The sequence below is a fragment of the Furipterus horrens genome, unplaced genomic scaffold, assembly GCF_987537825.1.
Source record: "Furipterus horrens unplaced genomic scaffold, mFurHor1.1.pri manual_scaffold_7, whole genome shotgun sequence".
In the NCBI taxonomy this organism is placed as follows: domain Eukaryota; kingdom Metazoa; phylum Chordata; class Mammalia; order Chiroptera; family Furipteridae; genus Furipterus; species Furipterus horrens.
The window spans coordinates 28919215-28939340 of record NW_028327177.1 but is presented as its reverse complement, the minus strand read 5'-3'; the positions used below and the strand labels follow the sequence as shown (position 1 = coordinate 28939340).

The 20126-nt window shown below is 43.9% G+C and overlaps 1 protein-coding gene across 3 annotated transcripts in view; it reads left to right on the top strand.

Annotated features, from left to right (window-relative positions):
• Positions 1–20126, top strand: part of MATN2 (matrilin 2) — a 132864-nt gene that overhangs the window by 2383 nt on the left and 110355 nt on the right. For all 3 annotated transcript variants that reach the window (XM_090283534.1, XM_090283533.1, XM_090283532.1), the window contains exon 2: positions 9437–9578. In XM_090283534.1, coding sequence (XP_090139660.1) covers positions 9437–9578 — 142 coding nt within the window. The remainder of the gene's footprint in view (positions 1–9436; positions 9579–20126) is intronic.

The following is a 20126-nucleotide window of genomic DNA, read 5'->3' as shown; positions in this document are numbered from 1 at the left end:
CCTGGGACTCCCCATTCTTAGGAAAGCTCAGGAGGGCTACCCTGTTTAATGTGCACATGGGAATAACTCAAGAGGCTCAGGCGAAGAGGGGGACTGAAGTGCCAAGTTGCGAGTTGAGCATGTCATCACTGTTACTAGTCAACAGCACCAGGGAGGCCCTTCCAAGGGATCGGTTGCCACTTGGAGCTCCAGACGTGAGATCATTCTTGAATCCTGCCATGTGGTTCGGCCGTCAGCCACCACAGCCTTACCCAGCAGCACCCTAAAGGGGACTCAGAGAGAAAGACAGGTCTGGGCTTCATCCCAGAGGCCTCAGCTGTTGTCGGCAATATCTGGTAACAATGATGACAGTGATGAGGGGTGGCAGGGGTACAACCCGGAGCATGCTAATCTTGGACCTGAAGGACCTGGGTTCCAGTCTCGACCCTGCCAGTCACATCACCTGTAAGGACTTTGAAAAGTTACTTAAACTCTCTGTGCCTCAGTTTTCTCATCTGAAAATGGGAAATAGGACTGTTGGAAGAATTAAATTAGTGCTTAGTACCTAGCTCAGAGTAAATGCTCAATATTTTTTAGGTGTACATATTATTATCTGAGCCTCGGTTATATCATCCATCAAATGGGCATGATACTATCTATGTCATCGGATTGTTGTGAAGGTTAAATGAGATAATGTGAATTAATCCACCAGTGTGTAGGATGTAGTAATGCTCAGAGTGAGTTAGTTAAAGCTGAAATTTTTACCAGAACATCATCATGTAAAGTCAGTGGCTGAGCAGGTGGACCAGCTAGCATCTTTGGAAAGTTCTTCAAAGAGTGTCATCAGAGGAACCTTTATCTACCATTGGAGAGTATGGCTGACTCCCCATTGAAATCCACCATTGATATTTTAGATATTAGTTTCCTATGGCTGCTGTAACAAATTATCATAATCTTAGTGCCTGAAAACAACAAAAATATATTCTCTTCCAGTTCTGGAAATCAGAAGTCTGAATAGGTGTTGCTGTGCTAAAATCAAGATGTCCGCAAGACTATGTTCCTTCTAGAGTCTTGATGGAAAAATCTGTTCCCTTGCCCTTTCTGGCTTCTAAAAGTTACCTGTGCTTCTTGGTTACTAGTCTCTTCTTCCATCTTCAAAACATAGCAGCTTCCAATTTCCTCATCCTACTCTCCTTTTCTCCCTTCTACTCCTTCCTCTCTCTCCTCTCCCCTGCGCCTTCTTCTCCCTCTTATAAAGACCCTTGCGATTATATTGGGACCACTTGGATAATCCAGGCTAATTTCTCCATCTCAAGATCCTTAACTTAATCATATATGCAAAGTCCCTTTTGCAACATAAAGTAACATATTCATCTACCCATTATCTCAGTTGTCATAACTCAGTCAAACCAGCAAACAATAAGGGACATTATAGAGAGCTACTGGGTTGGAATCAAGGGTTAATGATTGCGTGTTGGTGGGATGGGTTGGGGGAGAGTTGGTGAGGTTGGCTTCGTAACGCAGGGCCAGATTATGGGTCTTGGACTGATAAGCTAAGGAGTCTAGACTTTTACTCTAATGGTATGTGTAAGTCACTGACAGTGTTTGAGCTGGAGCACAAGAAGCGTGGTATGGTGTTGGGAAGATTAAATTCAGCATTAGTGCTAAATAGATTCAATAGGAGAGATTTAGAAGTAGTCTGCTAATTAGGATTGTGTTCAATTTCAAGTTACAGGGAAAAAATGGATGGGGCAGGGGCTTCAAGAGGGAAGTTTATTTCTCTTTTGTGTTCTAGAAGTCTGAGGGCAGTGAGTCCACAGCAAGAGTGCCTCGTTGCTTTCACCAGGCAGCATGGCTTCCACGTCCATGGTACCTCAGGGTTCAGAATGACTGCTGGGTCTCCAGCCAGCGTGTCCTCATTCCAACGAGCAGGAAGGGAGAAGCAATAATCCTCCCATCATAGGGGGTAGCCATTAGGTAGGTAGTCACCAATATTCAGGCAAATACAGTATAAAGAGGAAGACCTGGGCTTGGCCTTGGTAGTTGTCTGGTGGAGAATTAGGGCCAGTTTGAGTCAACACTTATTGATCTTTTGTTGATCAATGAATGTGTTCATTCAAGCTTTGTCTGTTTTCTAAAAATTTATTTACAAAATTCAGCTTCCAGCATGTGGAGATATAGATATGACAAGGTGTGGTCCCAAGGAACAGCTCACAGTCTAGACAGGGATAGATATGGTAGCAAGAAAAAGAAACCAACGAGCCTAGTGTCACTGGTTCGATTCCCAGTCAGGGCCCATGACTAGGTTGCACCTCAGGTCCCCAGTTGGGGGCGCAAGTGAGAGGCAAGCACACAGTGATGTTTCTCTCCCGCTCTTTCTCCTTTCCCCCTCTCTAAAAACAAACAAACAAATAAATAAATTATTTTTTAAAAAAAGAAACCAAGTGCTAGAGCAGATAAGAAACCTGTTGTCAGGGGTGTATAGGAGGTCAATCCTCTTTGGGAAAACTGGGAAACATTTTAGAGAGTGGGTAATGAGAGCTGAGCCTTGAGGAATGAAGACAATTTTGATTAATGTAGAATGCAGACCTTCCAGGTCAAGAGACCCTCATGGGTGAAGGCACCCAGCTATGACAAGAATCTGAGTTCTGCTGGTGTGGCTCAGTGAAGTGAGTGCTGGCCTATGAACCAAAAGGTCACCAGCTGGATTCCCGGTCAGAGCATGTGTCTGGGTTGCGGGCCAGGTACCCAGTTGGGGGCATGCAAGAGGCACCCACACATTGATGTTTCTCTCCCTCTCTTTCTCCCTCTCATCTTCTCTTTCTAAAAATAAATAAATAAAATTAAAAAAAAAAAGAGAATCTGAGTTCTTCAGGCACTGGTAGGGGGTGGGGGGTCAGGGGTACATGTGGGACTGTCACAGTTGGAGAGGTGGCCAGTGGCCAGTCATGGAAGGCCTTGAACATTAACGTTATGATGTAAGGCCATAGATGGGTTCCGAACTGAAGGGACAGGACCAGGAGTTGAGGGACCTGAAACAGGAAGAACAGTTCTGAAGCTCCTGGAAGAGCCTGTGGGAGAAATGGAGGGATGGAGCATCGCTGCAGTGGGGGCCACAGTCAGGAGAGCTGCATGGGGCAGCCATGGACAGGCGTGAAGGCCAGGGCTTGTCCCCTCATGAATGTGATGGTGGTGTGAAGAAGATATGGAAACTGGCCCCAAGTTTCCAGTCTGGGTGGCTCAGCAGATGAAGTTGCCTTAACAGTGAAAGAACCTGAGTGGCAGAAGATGACTTTGTGTCTGGAAAGGCTGAGCTGGTAAGCAGGCCTTTACTACTGGGTGAAAATCACAGTCAGGCAACGTCAGGTCCACATCAAAGAGAAGAATGGTCTAATGTGTAGAGCCACCCGAAAACAATGGCCTCGAGGCCTAACAGAGTTGGGGTTCCTGTGGACCAGCCAGGCAGAGATGGGGATTCTGGCATCTGGTGAGAGCCAGGGAGATACATCCTCTGAGAGGCTGCAGCTCCAGGACCGCTACTCTGCGAGCACACGGAGAGTAATCAGGATGCTGGCCTGGGATGCTGACGGAGCGGCCTTTGCGAGACAAACCTATCCATTCTGATGTCTAAGAACTTTCAAAATTGGGAGAAGATGATTAGGAATCTCTCCCCTTTTTTAAACAAGTTGGCTGACTTCCTGAGGGATGACATGGATAGAATCTTGACTTTGTCACTTAACTAGCTCTGGGGCCTGAGAGACTGTCCTTCCATCTGTGAAGCTGGGTGTTCCATCCATAATTTGGTAACTCATCCACCTCACAGGATGATTGTAGGGACAAAATGAGATGAAAATATACCAAATGTCTAGGTCGTTGCCTGGCTCATAGTAGGCATTTAAAAATATTAGTGTCCTCCCTTTCTCTTCTTGTCCTGAGGCAGGCTTTAGTACCTTGGAAGGTGTCATGGCCAACCTTCTTCAGGATAGCAGGGTTGTACTCCCCTGTGGTCTGGTTCAGGCTGAGAAACACTGCTTCCAGGCCACACCTTTCATTTCAGGCTGACAAATGAAAGCCCAGAGAGTTAAGGCACCTAAGTGAAGTCACATAGCATGTTGAAACAGAGCCAGGCCTATACTCTCAAGGCCCACAGCACATGGTGTTATTTCCAGTGGGGATCCACTTGCCTGTCAATGTACTTGGAACAGTGATGCTTAGGAGAACCCATAGCTAAGAAGGTCGGAACATTCTCCTCCTCTCTCTTTTCCCCTGTCCCCTTGGTAAAGCTAAATGAAAAGACTCATTGGCACGGGGACAAGAGAAAAATGGCTAAAACAAAAGTCAAAGCTGTTATATATTTTAAAAATATTCTTTCCACGTTCCCAAATGCTTTTTAAGGAATGTGTTCAGCTTGAGTTAACCTCTTTTTTTTTTAGCATAGCAATTCTTCTCATATGCTCATTGATGAAAAGAACTGTTTCTCAAACATCATTCTATTTTCCAGTTAGAATTGGCTCCTGCTCTTCAGGATGCTACCAGCTGTAACTGCTGAACTGAGAAACAATTACTAATTTGGGCTACAAGCACTGACTTATTGTTTTCTCATCTCACTGTCTTTGTGTGTATGTGTGTTTTAATTTATCTTGTCTGATATTAATATTGACATACTGGTTTAATGTTGACATGTATTCAGTATCCTTGTCCCCATTCCTTTAGTTTTATTTATTTATTTATTTATAGTCCTCACTGAGGATATGCTTTTCATTGATTTTTAAGAGAGAGGGAGGGAGAGAGTGAGAGAGAAACATCGATATGAGAGAGAGAGACATTGATGCCATACGTGCCCCAACCAGGGAATGAACCTGCAACCTAGAATCAAACCTGCAGCCCTTTGGTGTATGAGATGACATGCCAACCAACTGAGCCACCCAGCCAGGGCTGTTTAGTTTATTTTTTAAGCAGCTTTTTTTAAGTGTAATTTACATACAATAAAATTCACCACTTTTAAGGGTACAATTTGATGAATTCAGACAAAGGTATAGAGATATGTAATCATGATGTAAACATCTCTGTCACCCCCCAAATTTCCCTCATGCCCTTTTGTAGCTCATTCTCTTTCTAGCTCCTGGAACCTCTGATCTGCTTTCTGCCATATAGTGTTGCCCTTTACTGAATGTCATATAAAGAGAATCAGTGAGTATGTAATCTTTTTGTGTCTGGCTGCTTTCACTCAGCATAATTATTCCGAGATACATTCAGCCCAACATTCCTTTAATTGCTGAGTAGTATTCCATTGTATGGATATACCACAATTTATTTATCCATTCATCAATATGTGGACATTTGGGTTGTTGCCGGTTTTAAGCTTTTGCAGTGAAAGCTTCTAGGAGCACCCGAGTATAGCTCTGGGTGTGGATGTGTTTTCATATCTTTTGGGTTGCTGGTAGCAGGACGAAACATCCCAGTTTCCCCATCCTGAGGAATTATCTGGGATGCAGGACTTTCACTGCTAAAACACAGGCAGTTCTAGGCAAACTAGGACAGTTGGTCACCCTCTGCTGTGTCATTTGGCAAGTGTACATTTGATTTTCTAGAAACTGCCAAATTGTTTACCAAAGTGGCAGCACCATTTTGCATTCTTATCAGCAATGTGAGTTCCAGTTTCTTCACAGTTCTTCGCCACTACTTGGTTATATCAGTCCTTTTAATTGTAGGTATTCTAATGGAATCTCATTGTGATTATAATATCCATTTTTAATGACCAAGAATGTTGAACATCTTATATGTTTATTTGTTAGCTGAATATCTCCTTTGGTGATGTGACTGTTCAAATATTTCTCACATTTTCTATTGGGTTTATTGTCTTTTTCTTTTTGAATTATATAGTCTGGATATAAGTAACATACCAGATATATGTTTTGCAAATATTTTCTACCAGTCTGTGACTTGCCATGCATTATTGAAAAGGAAAGTTTTAAATACTTTCAGATACTAAAATGTATTTTTAAATTATGGATTTGTACGTCATTGTTTTAGTATAGTAGTCATAAGTAAGCATAAAAGCTAATGTACATTAAATGCCTTAGTATGACAAAATTAACAATGTGTACTTTATATTAATTGGTTTGGTTGCAATATGATGATAATAATAATAATAAAACAACAGGTAGCTAATGCTTATTGAGTACTCACTATGTGCCAGGCAGTGATTGATTACATGCTTTATTTGTATGTACTGATTTAATCCATACAAAAACCAGGTCTATTATCTCCTGTTTAACATGAGCAAACTGAGGCACAGAGAGGGTAAGCAACCTGCTCAGGGTTAGACAGCTAGAAGTTTTTAGTTTTGTTTATTTTATTGTTTTAATCTTTTTTAAGATTATTTTTTAAAATTATTTTTCAGTTATAGTTGACATACAATATTATATTAGTTTCAGGTGTACATAGTTGTGTTTATTTTTAACTCTGTACTCTTCACCTTTCCTCCGTGCCCTTTGGTTATCAATGGTAACTTGAAAATCCACAGTAAACCCAAGCCACATGAAATAGTATTTGGTTTTTCTGAAAGTGATAATGATCTAACACGTCATGTTCTGAATGTTTGGATTTAAGTGCAAATGTGTCAGAATGGAAGTGGGCCTTGAGAGCATGTTGTATATATTTTGAACTAAATAAATATGGATTTTGTACAGTAGTCCCCCTGTACCTGCAAGACACACATTCCAAGCCCCCCAGTGGATGCCTGAAACCACAGATAGTCCTGAACCCTATATCTCCTACATTTTTTCCCTATACACACACACGTTTTCACTTAAAGGAAGCACTTTGTGGTTTCTCTTTGGTGTATACTAAGTACCAGCATCACTACTCCTGTGCTGTGTTAGTGAGTAAAAGAAGTGCTACTTGAACACAAGCCCTGTGTGATACCTCAGCAGTCATCTGATAGCCAAGAAGGCTACTAAGTGACTAACAAGCAGGGAGCATCTACAGTGTGCAGAAGCTGGACAAAGCGATGATTCACGACCAGGTTAGGATGGAGCCCGAAGGCCTGCGGTATCATCACACTACTCAGACCGGCATGAAATTTGAAATTTAGGCATTGTTTATTTCTGGAATTTTCCGTTTAATATTTTTGGACTGGGGTTGATTGTAGGTCACCAAAACTGCAGAAAGCAGAACTGCAGATCCAGGGGGACTACTGTATGTGCTCAGTTCGGAGGAAGGAGAACAGCATTAAAATAAATAACATATAAATTATGAAACACACTTGGGATAAGTATCAATGAAGCTTGAAAGTAGGTTTAAGATAAGAGAAAGTTTTTTATTTTTTTAAAGAAAGACTGAAATGCATAAACTGTGATTGAAAAATTAGAATAATAATAATAATAAAATACCAGAGAAAGAGGCAAACATCTAAGTTTTCTTCCTTTTCTCAGAAGGAATCTCACAGTTAAAGCCATGAAAAGGGACCAGTCCAATTAGTAAACAGTTTAATTTGTTTAAAGGGGGGACAGTAGTTATCTGTGATGAGCCAGTATGTTCCGGAGCTTTACCCCTTTATCAGCTACATAACCTCATTCAAGTTACTTAACTCTGCCGAGTTACTGTATGAATTAAATGACTTACTACCTTTAAAGCATTTGGCTCAGTGCCTAGCATATAGTAATCCCTGAATAAACATTGGCTATTTTAATATATTTTTAATGCATAGTGAAAAGGGAACTACCTCAGTACGGCAAGTGTGAAAAACTGTGGACTTTGAAGAATGACATGTCTGAGTTTATCTCCAGGGCAATTCCTGAAAGCAATTTGCTGAACAAACAGTTCACTTAATTACTGAGTATTTCTATTTAAGCTTGGGAAATGGTCCCTGCCCCAGTTGTGCCCTCTTCCCGCCTCTGAAGTTGACTCAGCTACAGCCTTTCATGAATTGACTTTTGGTGATATGACCTGCAGAAAATTGAGTTTTCTGCTAATCAGTGAATTGGCAAATTGGCCTGCTTACCCTGGGTTGTAATCTCTACCTTGTCACTTACTTCAGCTGTGTGACTTTGGCCAAGTTATGAAATTGCTATGAGCTTCAGTTTTCTCATCTCTAAAAGGCAGAAATTATAATCCTGATTTCTTCAAGATAGGTGTAAGGATTAAATGAAGTACATTGGGTGAAATTGCCAAGAACAAGGTAAGGACTTTGTAAAGATTTTACATGCAAATGATACTACTTAAAAGTTGTTCCTCCTTAACTATTTCCTCCTCCCCACCTAACTTATATCAATTAATAAATTGCTATGACACCCATGATATTCATAGATAATGGAAGAAAAAATTTAAACGCAGTCCCAGAATATTGCCTTCTCTGTGAGGTTTTGCCCCCAGGCAGAATAGTCTTGACATCATTCACCAAGTACTTCTCAGCCCACATGAAGCACTGGGATTGGCCATCATGGGAAAACCTGGATCCGACCTTGTCCCTTCTCTGCTTAGCATCCTTCCTCCAAAGCCTTCACACTAGCTGCTCTCTGGGACCAATACAGAAAACTAGTAAAGGCAGCTCTGGGTTGGTAAAGGCTGTGCTACTCTAATTGAAGCTCTCATTACCCTGTGGACCTGAAACTCAACTCAGGGTTAGAATTATGTCTATAAGAGCTTCTTACTCAATATCTGGCTTGATTCTATTCTTCTCTTGTTCCCTAGCACCTTTGTTTGGTTGTCCCCGCCTTCCCATGTATGCCAGGCACTGTTCGGAATGCTGTAGTTACACGTATTAACTCACTCAGTTAACTAATTAATTTTCCCATATTCCCATAAGGCTTGGGAAGGGTAAGTAGCTCACCCAAGGTCACACACAAGAAGTGTCAGAACCAAGATTCAAAGCCAGACAGCCCGGTGCCAGGGTCTAAGCCCTTCACCACTGCATCCTGCTACCTCTTAATGGATGTGTGTAAGAGGCTGGGGGGCTAATTATGTGATGCTACCTTATGTCATCTATATATGAATTTCTTGGAAAATTTATATATATTAATTTGTGCCATTCACTATTATTAGACTGAAGGAATATTATTACTTGGAATCCACAGATGTGGTTTTTCCTTTGTCAAAACTAAGATATAGAATGTGACTATGAATAATTCATAATGAATTTAATTGAAAACAAACTCAGGATAGATTTTTTGCTCCTAAAGTTTCCTATTCAGTCTTACAGTGACCAAAGTAATGAAAAATTCCAACTATGCATACCCTGCTCAGAGTAACCAAGAACCTACCAATTGTGGTTGGTTACCTGAGTTCTTAAGGATCACTCACACAAATGGTATTTTAATTACAAGTGGCATGTGTGAAACGTGAGAAGACAGGGTGGCAATCTGCAGCCCCTAGAGTTCAGAGACCCGGACGGCTCACCCTGCCCCCTTCTCCTGCTGTGTTGGTCACAGCCTTACCCCTCTTCCTTTTCTTGAAGATGGAAAAGATGCTGGTGGGCTGCCTCCTGCTGATCCTCGGACAGGTCCTCCTCCTCCCTGCTGAGGCCAGGAAGCGGCCACCCTCCAGGTCTATCTCCAGAGGAAGACACACTCGGACCCACCCCCAGACAGCCCTCCTGGGTGAGTGATGGAGGTACCGACTACAGAAGCAGACTGGAATGGGTGGTTAAGGGTGGGTCTCCAGGTCAGGGGATGTACATCAGCTGCTGGAGCTCCCCTGTCCGTGGGTCTCCTGGAGGGTGTGCTAGGGGAGAGGGGGTCTCACTGGCAATGAGAACATCCTGAGTTGAGGATATGGTTGTACACAGGCTTTCAAAATGATATGAAATCTCTTTTATTTCCAAGTCTTACATTTAATTGGAGGCTCATGACTTTTCTGTCATGTGCAAGGGCAAAATTTTCCATCTGGAAAGGTCCTTGTTGGAATTCTCTGGACAAGGGTGTTGTGAGAATTTTTTATGGTGTTTGTCCAGCTGATCTGTGTTAATAATGCTTCCCTGCCTGGCAGCATGGGAAATGAGCAGAAGGCCTGTGGAAGGCAGGAGCAGACACAGAGAGACGTGGGGACAGCCTGAGCTGAGTCACGATGTTAGAAACCCAAAACGGTCAGGGGGCTTTGATTCTGGTCCAGTGAACGTGTTTTCTTCAGGTGAATTTTTTTCTTTCTCTGAGAGAAAGGAAAGGTCATGAAAACACACAGAATAGAGATAAACCATCCTGGTTGCCAGTATGAGCTCTGGTAAGCCTAGGAGGTGGGGGAAATAGGAAGGTTAGCCAGTAGAAGAGAGCAAGTCCTGGCTTTGCTACTGACCGGATGTGTACACTTAGGCAGTGTGATCTGAAGCTCAATTTCCTCATCTGTAAAATGGGAATGTTAATGTCATCCTTGCAATATTTTTGTGAGGAGAAATGAGATGATATATGTACATTGTAGGTATGCAATGAATGCTAGCTTTACCATGACTATCCTTCCATGAAGTCATTTTCTGAAACTGTTTTACATTTACATGTTTTTGGCCAGCCGCTGGAACCTACGAAGGCCACTAAGAGAACTGCCCGGTGGCCTGGTAGCCTCAGCATCCAAAATTACAGAGACCACAGGGACCCAAAGAGCCCTGTTTTAAGAGGTCAGAATCTTTACTGATGCTAACCTAAACGATGACCCATGATCCTGGGCCTCCCTTGTCTCCTGAGCATCCCTGTTTCCTTACCGATGTGACCCTAACTTCTGCAACAGCGGAAAGGACTGGGGAATTTTCAGTATACTAATTAAAGTTAAAAAAAAAGAAATCCAAGACGATAAACGTATAAATGTACAGAGAGAACTGGAAATGCCTGATTTCCGAATCAGCAGGAGCAATTGCGGTCAGGTTTCTGATGGGGCTCACGCACACCCCCTCCGGGCTCCCCCAGCTGGCAGCATTCCCTGCCCTCCTTGGCCCCAGGCTCAGGCTCTATAGTGAAAGCCCCTGTCTTCTGAGGTAAGAGATAGCAGCTGTTTTGCCAAAGGCATGGATTCCACATTCAGTTTTGCCTCCTGTTTCTTACTTTGCCAGAGAATGTTTTGGGGACAGAGTAGGATGGAGCATGGTACATCTCCCTCCCCAGGGGGTGTCAAATGGCCGCTTCCAGACATGCTGGAGGGCTGCTTGACTTATGAACATGGTTGAGTGAGTGAGTGAGAATCATGAAACTGGAAGGCAGATACCACAACTGTGGCCTAGATTCTCAAGAGCAATCTACTTTGGGTCTTATTTTGACAGGGAATGAAGATGGAGAAGCCGTGTTAACTGTAGTCATTGCCTTGAGTTTGAACAACCTTCTCTTCGTTCTTAGAGTATGGTATCTTGTGTTTTATGGCTGTGTGCTTTTCTCGGCCTTTTGCTGTCTATGTTCAGAACACTGCTCAGGCCACGTCGCACTTTTTTTGTGGCTGTATTTGTCATGTCCAGCGGCATAATGCAATTCACTAGTTACTGCATTCAAGGGTGTCTCTGAAAGCTTAACAGAGCAGCAGCAGAGTTGTTTCTTAGGTTATTTTTTGTTTGAATTTTTTGATTAAAAAAAAGTTTATCACTTATGTCTTAATTCGGGTCAGAGTTCCAGTAACAACTTGAGTCAATTAAAAAAGTGTAACATACTTATCTGCCTATCCTGTGAATGATTGCAGGCTGCTCAGGCAGCAGCACATGATGGGGGTCCACAGGAGCTTGTTTCTTACTTCATTCTTTTATCTGCTGTTTCTGCTCTGTGCCAGATATGGGGGCTTTAAAAGCAACCACCATAAGGAAGCACACATGTAGTGGGGGAGACAGACATTTTAAAAATTGTTAATTTGGACAAGTTAAGTAACAGTCCACTGTGCCGGCTATAGGCTCAGTATTAGGCAGTGGTTCTCAAACTTCTTGGTCTCAGGGCTTGTTACACTAAAAAATTACTGAGGAGCCCAAAGAGCTTTTGTTTAGGTGGGTTAGAGTTGGGTCTATCAATATTTACTGGATCAGAAACAGACACAGAGAAGTTTTAAAATTATCTCTTAATTTATTTAAAAATGACAAGAATAAACCCATAATATACCCTATAACAGAAATAAAATATTTTTATACAAACAATATTTTCTAAATTTAAAAAATGAATGAGAAGAATAGCATTGTTCTGCATTTTGCAAATCTGTTTAATGTCTGGCTTAATCGAAGACAGCTGGATTCTCATTTCTCATCCCTCATCCGTTCGATGTCATGAAATATTGTTTTGGTTGGACTACATGAAGAAAATATGGCCCCACACAGTCATGTAGTCAGAAGAAAGAGGAGCATTTTAATATTTTTCCATATAATTATGGATATTATTGTTCAGTTGACACTAAAACTTGACAAATGGTAGTTTCTTAAAGATTAGTTGCAATATGGAATCTAAAACTGCATCATTAAACTTGTGGTACTTTATACACTCATTAGAGAATGAGAGTATAAAAGGCAAACATTAGTGCCATTATGAAAATAGTTCTGACTTCATGGACCCTCTGAAGGGGTCTCAGGGACCCCTAGGGGTCCTCAAGTTCACTTTGAAATGGCTCATTTAGGGAAGAGATCCTGGAGAAAACCGCAACAATGTGGAGCCTTGAGGGTCTAGCAGGTGGCAGAGGAATGAGGACAGAGCGTGGAGGCGGGACTTGGTTGTGCCATGAGGACACCGTGTCTTCAAGGCCGGTAGTCTGAGCTGGAGACAAGCCCAGAGTTGGCAGAAACCAGATCACTTACTTAGGACCTTGGGGTTCCCACAAAGGGTTTGGGCTTCATTCTGCAGGGGTGGGAGCCTCTGGCTGTCTGTGAGCGGGCAACAGTGTTGATCACTGCTCACTCCCTTTGCACCCACTGTGTTTTCTGGACAGTGTCAGCCTGCCTGGGCTCTGGCAAAGGCTGGGGAAATCCTCCACTTCCAGGCCACAGGAGAACGAACGAGCACATTCTCCAGCCCAAGTTCTTTCTAGGCAACCGTGCTGGCAGGTAGAGTTGGAGCAGCACAGTGTGCTGTCCTCAGAGCATTAGCTCCTGGAAGTCTTCAGATTCTTCCCCCCTGCACCCATCCCCCATCCTTTATCAGTGACATGTCCCCTCCCAAACTCCTCCCTCAGCCCCCCTCCAGGTGGCGCTAACTGGAAGTCATGCTGCTCCCCCTTCCCTCTAATTACTGCCTGCTTTGCCTGTGGACATTTTTCTCTTTATTATATCACTGCCATATGGAGGTGGGATGGGTGGACCTGTCATCAGGGCAACCAGGAAGGGCATATCAGCAGCCTTTTGGAAACCTTAACCGTTCTTGCCCAAACTCCCACTGTATTCTTGACTCCCCTCAGTCCTGGAATGTACACAAACCGTCAGCCTACACTTCCACTGCTGGCTCTCCCTGTTGTGTCTGTCTTTTACGAGGTCTTGTTGACATGTATGTTCTAAATTTACCAACCTGGCTCATTGGGTTTCTACTTAACTAACCTTGAAACCTTTTCCTTTCCCAATAATCTTCCCTTCCCATCAAAAGCACCCACGCAGAATTCATGTTGATGTTGTAAGAGAGCAAAATGACAGTAGACTCAAGAAGTGGGAGGTGGAGATTTTTAAAAGAAGGCTGTCTCCATGGTGTGCTCAGGGGATGATGGGAGCGGAATCCCCACTGCTAGAAAAAAATCCAGAGGTGTTTGGGGTGGCGGTTAATCCCAAGGCCACGGAATTTAGTGAGATTTCTTTATAACAGTTAATTTACAACTTAAAAATAAGCTAATGAAGACAGTCTGAGAACTCACTGTCTACAGCCCCAACTTCCGTTTCTTGGAAATCACAGTACGTGATGAGGTACATATTTCCATTTTTGCACACATCTCTCATTAAACCTTGCATCAAATTATGAGTAAAAACACAATGTGTTTTATATAAGGAGGTGAAGCCTCCTCAATTAGTGATGTGACTGAGGAGCTGGCTGGCCTAGAGGATTAGGTGCAAGAATGCCCTGCTCTGTGTTGCCAATGGAGGTTTTTGCCGAGGTTATAATGATTAACATTTTCAAGCATTGGCTGATGGAAAATGAATGTTCACTTCCTAAATAAATCCCCTAATTGACATTTGTTGGCACCCTAAGGGAGGAAGGAAGCCATCAGAGCTGCTGGCTCCTGGAGAGATGACCCATTGAGGCCACCAGTCTTATTTGCCCCAAAGCCATTGTCATGGTTAGAACTTTTGCCTCTTTCCTGAGCTTTCCCAGTGCCGTCTTCCTTCCACCTGGAATATTTTTCTCTGGCCAAGGCCTATTATCAGCCAGGGACAGGTCAAATGCCACCTCCTTCTGTTATCAACCCTTTCAGGTCAGGGACCCAAACCAAGGTCCTTCTGCCTAGTGCTGCCAATAGAACAAGACCGAGTTCGGTAAAGCAGACCAGAAACTTTATTCTTTGATCAGGGACTGGGGAAGGCTGAGCTCACAAAGAGTGAGCTCACGCTCTAACAGCACCTTCTCCCGACTGGGAAGGAGCCTTCCGTATTTACAGGCTGTGGCGTGGAGTGATTAAATTCTTTCAGGCATGCCTACTTATTCTTGTGTTGCACTCAGCCCTTTTCCACCCAGCCTTTTTTGCACACGATGCCTCATCACTGTCTCAGTCTTTGCACTCAGCCCTCCTCACTTTGCAGTGGGGAATCCTTTTCAGCCTGTAAGGAGGCATCGCTTGTGACATAGTTTAGGTATTGAGAGAAATTAGGGTCTTGTGGATGATAGCCTGGTGACACTTCCTTTTCCAGCCAGGCAGGACCCTCATAGGACCAGCCCCACACACTGTGGGTCCTCTGCTAAAGTGTCAGCCATGTCTGCCTTATATTCTGAGGGGTAATAGTGGCATATATCCAAGAGGGATTCCTATTCTAGTCATTTTTGAACTTGCCTCATTTTTCCTGCTAAACTATACACCCTTGAAGATAGGGACCGAGTGTTTATATTTCTCATAGCAGTTGTGGAGGGTACTCTCATTTACTGAGCCCTAATGTGAGAAGGGATGTTCTTGCTCACTAATCCACGCAAAAGAGACAAATTCTGCAAGGTGGTTATTGGTTTATCCCATTTTCAGACTAGGAAGCTGAAGTTCAGAGAGATTAAGCGATTTGGCAAAGTTGTCAAGTCTTCTGCAAACTGTCAGCTGGTGCCAATTCAATACCAACAGGAATCCGCAATTTGGGATGCAGTGAAGAAAGAAACTTTATTCCGTGCAAACAGCTCAATTGTGATACAGCTGTGAGAACAGCACAGCTGTGGGACAGCTCAATAGTATTAAAGCTCAACTATGAAGCAGTGCAACTGTGGAACAGCATGGCTAAGAGGTCGCCCTGGGGCCAGGCCCCTCTCCAGCTAGACAGCTCTGCTTTCCTCTGGTCTGCACCACCTGCTCTTGTCTATTCCACTCCGCCCCAGCACCAGTCTGCTCTTCTGTGCTCCTGCACCAGTCTTCAGTGTCTCATCTTCAGTCTTTCAGCTCTAGATGGAGAAACACAGTCTTCGGAAAAGGAAAATGCATTCTCTGAGCCACAAGAGAGCTGACTTGCATAGACAGAAGTCCCCGCCCCTGATCCCTGATTGGCCCATCCTCATTCAAATGAGGACTCGAAATTCTCGAAGTTTGATTTTTGCAAAAGGCACCGTCCTGATTGGCCGGAACGGAGCTGCTCTAATTGGTAAAGATGCTCATAGGGCATAGCTGCATAGCTCTGATTGGGCAGGGAAAGCCTCTGTCTTATTTGGAATAGGATTCTAGGAATCTTCTATGAGAGCTGGCTCAGAAGACAGAAAGACAGTGCAGGCAGGCAGATCAGTGCAGGAGGCAGACAGCTTAACGCAGGCTTCTCCCTGAAGTGTGCTTTACATGAGAGGCCTCTGTGTAGAAAAGACTGCCAGGCTCTGTTTTTAAAATTTGAGCCCACTTAGCCGCCAGGAGCCCTTCTTCATAGGTATCTTCTTTCTCAGGGTCCAGAAAACCTAGAAAGAAAAGGTTCAACCCCTGACTCCAACTTTCTCCAACCCCCTCGCCTCCCAGTTTGGGAAAATGGAAAGAATGCAAGGGTTAGGGGCAGATGTGCCTTTGGGCGAAGAGAAAGGGACCTCACACTAGAGCCTACTGATTTCAGACCCTGATTGCTCCTGGACCAGGAGTCGTGAGCAGACCGTGAAATGCCATCTGTATTTGGAAGTGTTGCCGCTGTATTTGGAGGTTATACCCAGGGTCCCCAGACCTCGAGGCCTGTCTTTGGTCCTGCCCACAGCAAAAACTCAGTGTGTGTTGAACAACTGAGTGAATGACTGACTCATTTGGACGATTTGTTACAGAACAGCCAGTATGGTTCAACTGCTCGTCGCCAGCAAGCAAACTCTGGAGTCAGAGGTTTGGTGAAGAAGGAAAGAGGCTGTTTATTTAAAGGCTATTGTACAATTTTGGAATAATGGCAGGTTTCTGCCTCAGAGCCCCGATCCCCTTAAAACACCCAAAGACAAATAACCCTGCCACCCTCTGCCAGGCCAGACCAGTTCAAGGGAGCACCTGGAATTTCTTCTTTCCCATGTAAAGGTACCATCTTCTTGGAGACGCAGGTGGCTGTAGCATGCTCATTTAGGCTACTTGGTAGGTTCCCTGTCACAGTTTGGCTCCAGGCATCCTTGGAGTCTGGGCACACCGCTGGAATCCCACTTGTTGCGCGCTGCTCCTTTCCTCTGGCCTGGCTCACAGGTAGGCCTGTGTGCCTGGCCAGGCAGGCCCGGGCAGGGCCAGTGCTGCTGCCGCGTTTTGCTCAGAGTGCCCTACTGGGAGCGCTCCCAGACCATGCAGCCTCCAGGGCTCACTGGCCCAGGGACTCAGGCACACAATGTCTGACCAGGCTTGCGAGGGGAGGGGAGAGAGCAGGTGTTTCCCCACGCATTCTGTTTTTAAAGGCCTGGCCTAGAAGCGTGTATGTGATGGAGAGTTTGGCTTCTCAACTAGTGCGGGCTAACGTCCACCATGTTCATCAGCCACACATGCTTGTTCACACAGCTGACTTGGCTCTGTTTACGGTTGCCCCAGGGCGTGGAAGCCTTCAAACCCCAGCTCTATGGATTTCTGCCACGCCCTTCCTTTCTGTGGATGGGAGGTCCTTGCTCTTGCACCTCTTCTGGGGTCTTCTCTGCTTCCAGCAGTCTGGCCAGACCCACCTTGTTACACATTCATTTTCATGATTTCAGTCTTGATTTGACTTTTAATTAGCAAGTGACTCTTGCAAGTCTCCTTTCTTCTCCAGGCTCCAGTTTATTCATCTATTAAAGGAGATGGTTGGAATAAGTGATCCCTCCGTTCTTATCTAGGATGTGACGGCAATCACCAATTCCTCTGCCTTCCAGATGCCCCTCCTCTGGTTCCTGTGGTGGGTCAGCTCTCCTTCACGCTCTCTGGGTGGGAGAGCCAAGGTGGAACCATGCTCTGCAGGCCAAGCAGGGAGAAGTTTTGAAACAGAAGGTGATGGGGATAGTAGAATCAAGCAGGGAAGTGGGAGTGGGACAATAGAGGCAGGCAGGGGGATGGGTGGGGGCACTAAAATCAGGCAGGGGAGGGTGGGACAGTAGGATTGGGCAGGGGTGGACTGTAGGTCAGGCAGCTGAGCAGCGGTTCTCAAATTTCATTGTGCATCTTAAGCTCCTGGAAGGCTTATTTGAATAGAGACTACTGGTCCTTTGACATAGAGTGTCTGATTGAGTAGGTCTATATTGGGACATGGGAAGTTACACTTCCAGAGACCTCAGTTTTAGAACCATTGCTGAAGAGAAATTAGAAGATGGGATGTGGATGGGCAGGAGGAAAACTTTTAAGAAGGGATGCTGGGGGCATGAGCCAGAAAGACGGTGCACAATGAGTAATACCTACTGGGAAAATTGCAGCTGGAGAGTATAAACTAACTGTAGCCTAGGTCTACCCCTTCTGAATCTTTGAAAATAAGCTGTTAGCATTTTTCTACCCAGGAGGATTCAGCAGAGATGGGCCTCAAGCCTGTCTGGGGAGCCAGCCTCTTACAGCATAGGGTTTAACAATGCACATCTAAAGAACTGAGTGTCCGATGTGTGTCTTTGGCATCAGAGCTGATGAGTGTCATGACTGCTGCTGAGCCCTGGGCGTTCTGTTCCCCATAAAATACATCTCTTCATGCATATGCTATTTTATGTATAAGCCAGCGTCTCTGCTATTATTCATTTTTTATAAACTGTATGAAGTGAATTCCTCATTCCTATCTTGTGATGAATACTGGGAGAACCCAAAATGGCAGAGTATCTGACTTCCAATAAGCCACAAAGTTAAAAGCTTTCCTAGCCAATGAATAAATAATTTGATTCCCATCCCCCTACAGATTCTTTATTCCTTTCTCTCTCCCTTTTTCGTCTCTATTAAACTGTATATCTCCTTCCTTTTCTATAACTCTTCTCAGACAACAGGCCCAAAATGGAGTTGCTTATGCTAAGTGTATGTCACCAGGCAGAGACTTAATTACAATTGCAGCTGTCCAAGCAGTGGAATCTTAAACCAGTCAGTCAGGAATCGCCTGATCAGCACTAGTTAGATAATCTGCCTCATAGACTCCTGCCATCCCTTAAAGCAGTGGTTCTCAACCTTCCCAATGCCATGACCCTTTAATACAGTTCCTCAAGTTGTGGTGACCCCCAACCATAAAATTATTTTCGTTGCTACTTCATAACTGTAATTTTGCTACTGTTATGAATCGTAATGTAAATATCTGATATGCAGGATGTATTTTCATTGTTACAAATTGAACATAATTAAAGCATAGTGATTAATCACAAAAACAATATATAATTATATATGTGTTTTCTGATGGTCTTAGGCGACCCCTGTGAAAGGGTCGTTCGACCCCCAAAGGGGTTGCGACCCACAGGTTGAGAACCGCTGCCCTAAAGGATAACCAACCAGCTCTTTTGTCTGGTAGAACTTCCTTGTTTCCCTTTTACTGCTTCCTTCTGTCTATAATAAGTCTTTCATTTTGTGCATCTCCTTGGGCTCCTTCCTATCTACTAGATGGGATACTGCCCAATTCAAATTGATTTTTGCTCAAATAAACTTTAATTTTTAATATGCCTCAGTTTACTTTTTAACACTCTCAAATCTCTCCCTCTCTCCTTCCCTCATTTTCTTCCTTAGTTTCAGGATATTCTATCTTCAGCTTGCCTGTGTGTTTGGTACCTGCAGTGTATATGTGTGTGGAGATGGTGGTGGTGGACGACAACCCCAGTGGGTGACTGTTTTCTTCTCTTCTGTGGTGGCTGGTGCTCATGGTGGGTAGGGGGGAAGCATGCACCCTCACCCTTCTGGAGCCTATCAGGTCAGGCACTGTGCTAGACAGTTCACACTTCACTCTGCATGGTAGTATTATCCCCATTTTACACATGAAGAAGCTGGGACTTAGAGAGGTTAAATGTCTTGCTCAAGGTCATTCACCTGTTTAGAAGCACAGGTGGGATTCCAGAAGCCAACTTGCCAGTTCCTCTGCTCACACCCTGTACTACAACCCTACCTGCTCTGTATCTCCAACTGAATTGGACTCATCCTCAGGTCTCCATGGATTGAAGCATTCCTGATTTAATTCCCTGATAGTGCGTTCCTATAGCAGGTGCCTTATCCCAGCACAACAGTACTCAGCCTGCACAGCGATTGTCTGCTTAATTGCCTATACAGTAGTCCCTCGCTATATTGCGGTTCACTTATCGCAGCCTCACTGTATCGCGGCATTTTAAAAAAGATTATATTTAATTATTTATCGCAGATTTTTCGCTATATTGCAGGATTTTGAGGTACTGTATACGTATGTTGTTACAGTTACGTAGGTTTAAGAGTGTAGAATATGTTTAAGAACATAAGTAGTGTTTATAAAATTGTAGAAAAGGTTAATAAAGGAGTGGGAAAGGTTAATAAGGAACTGGGAATGGTTTATAAGTGTGTGGGAAGGGTTTATAAAGCCTTAAAATATATATAAATACTAAAATAAATGTAAGGTTCCTACTTTGTGGGTTTTCACCTATCACGGGGGGTCTAGAATGTAATACCTGCAATAAGTGAGGGATCACTGTACTGTATTGTATTGCCAGTGCTTTGGAATACGC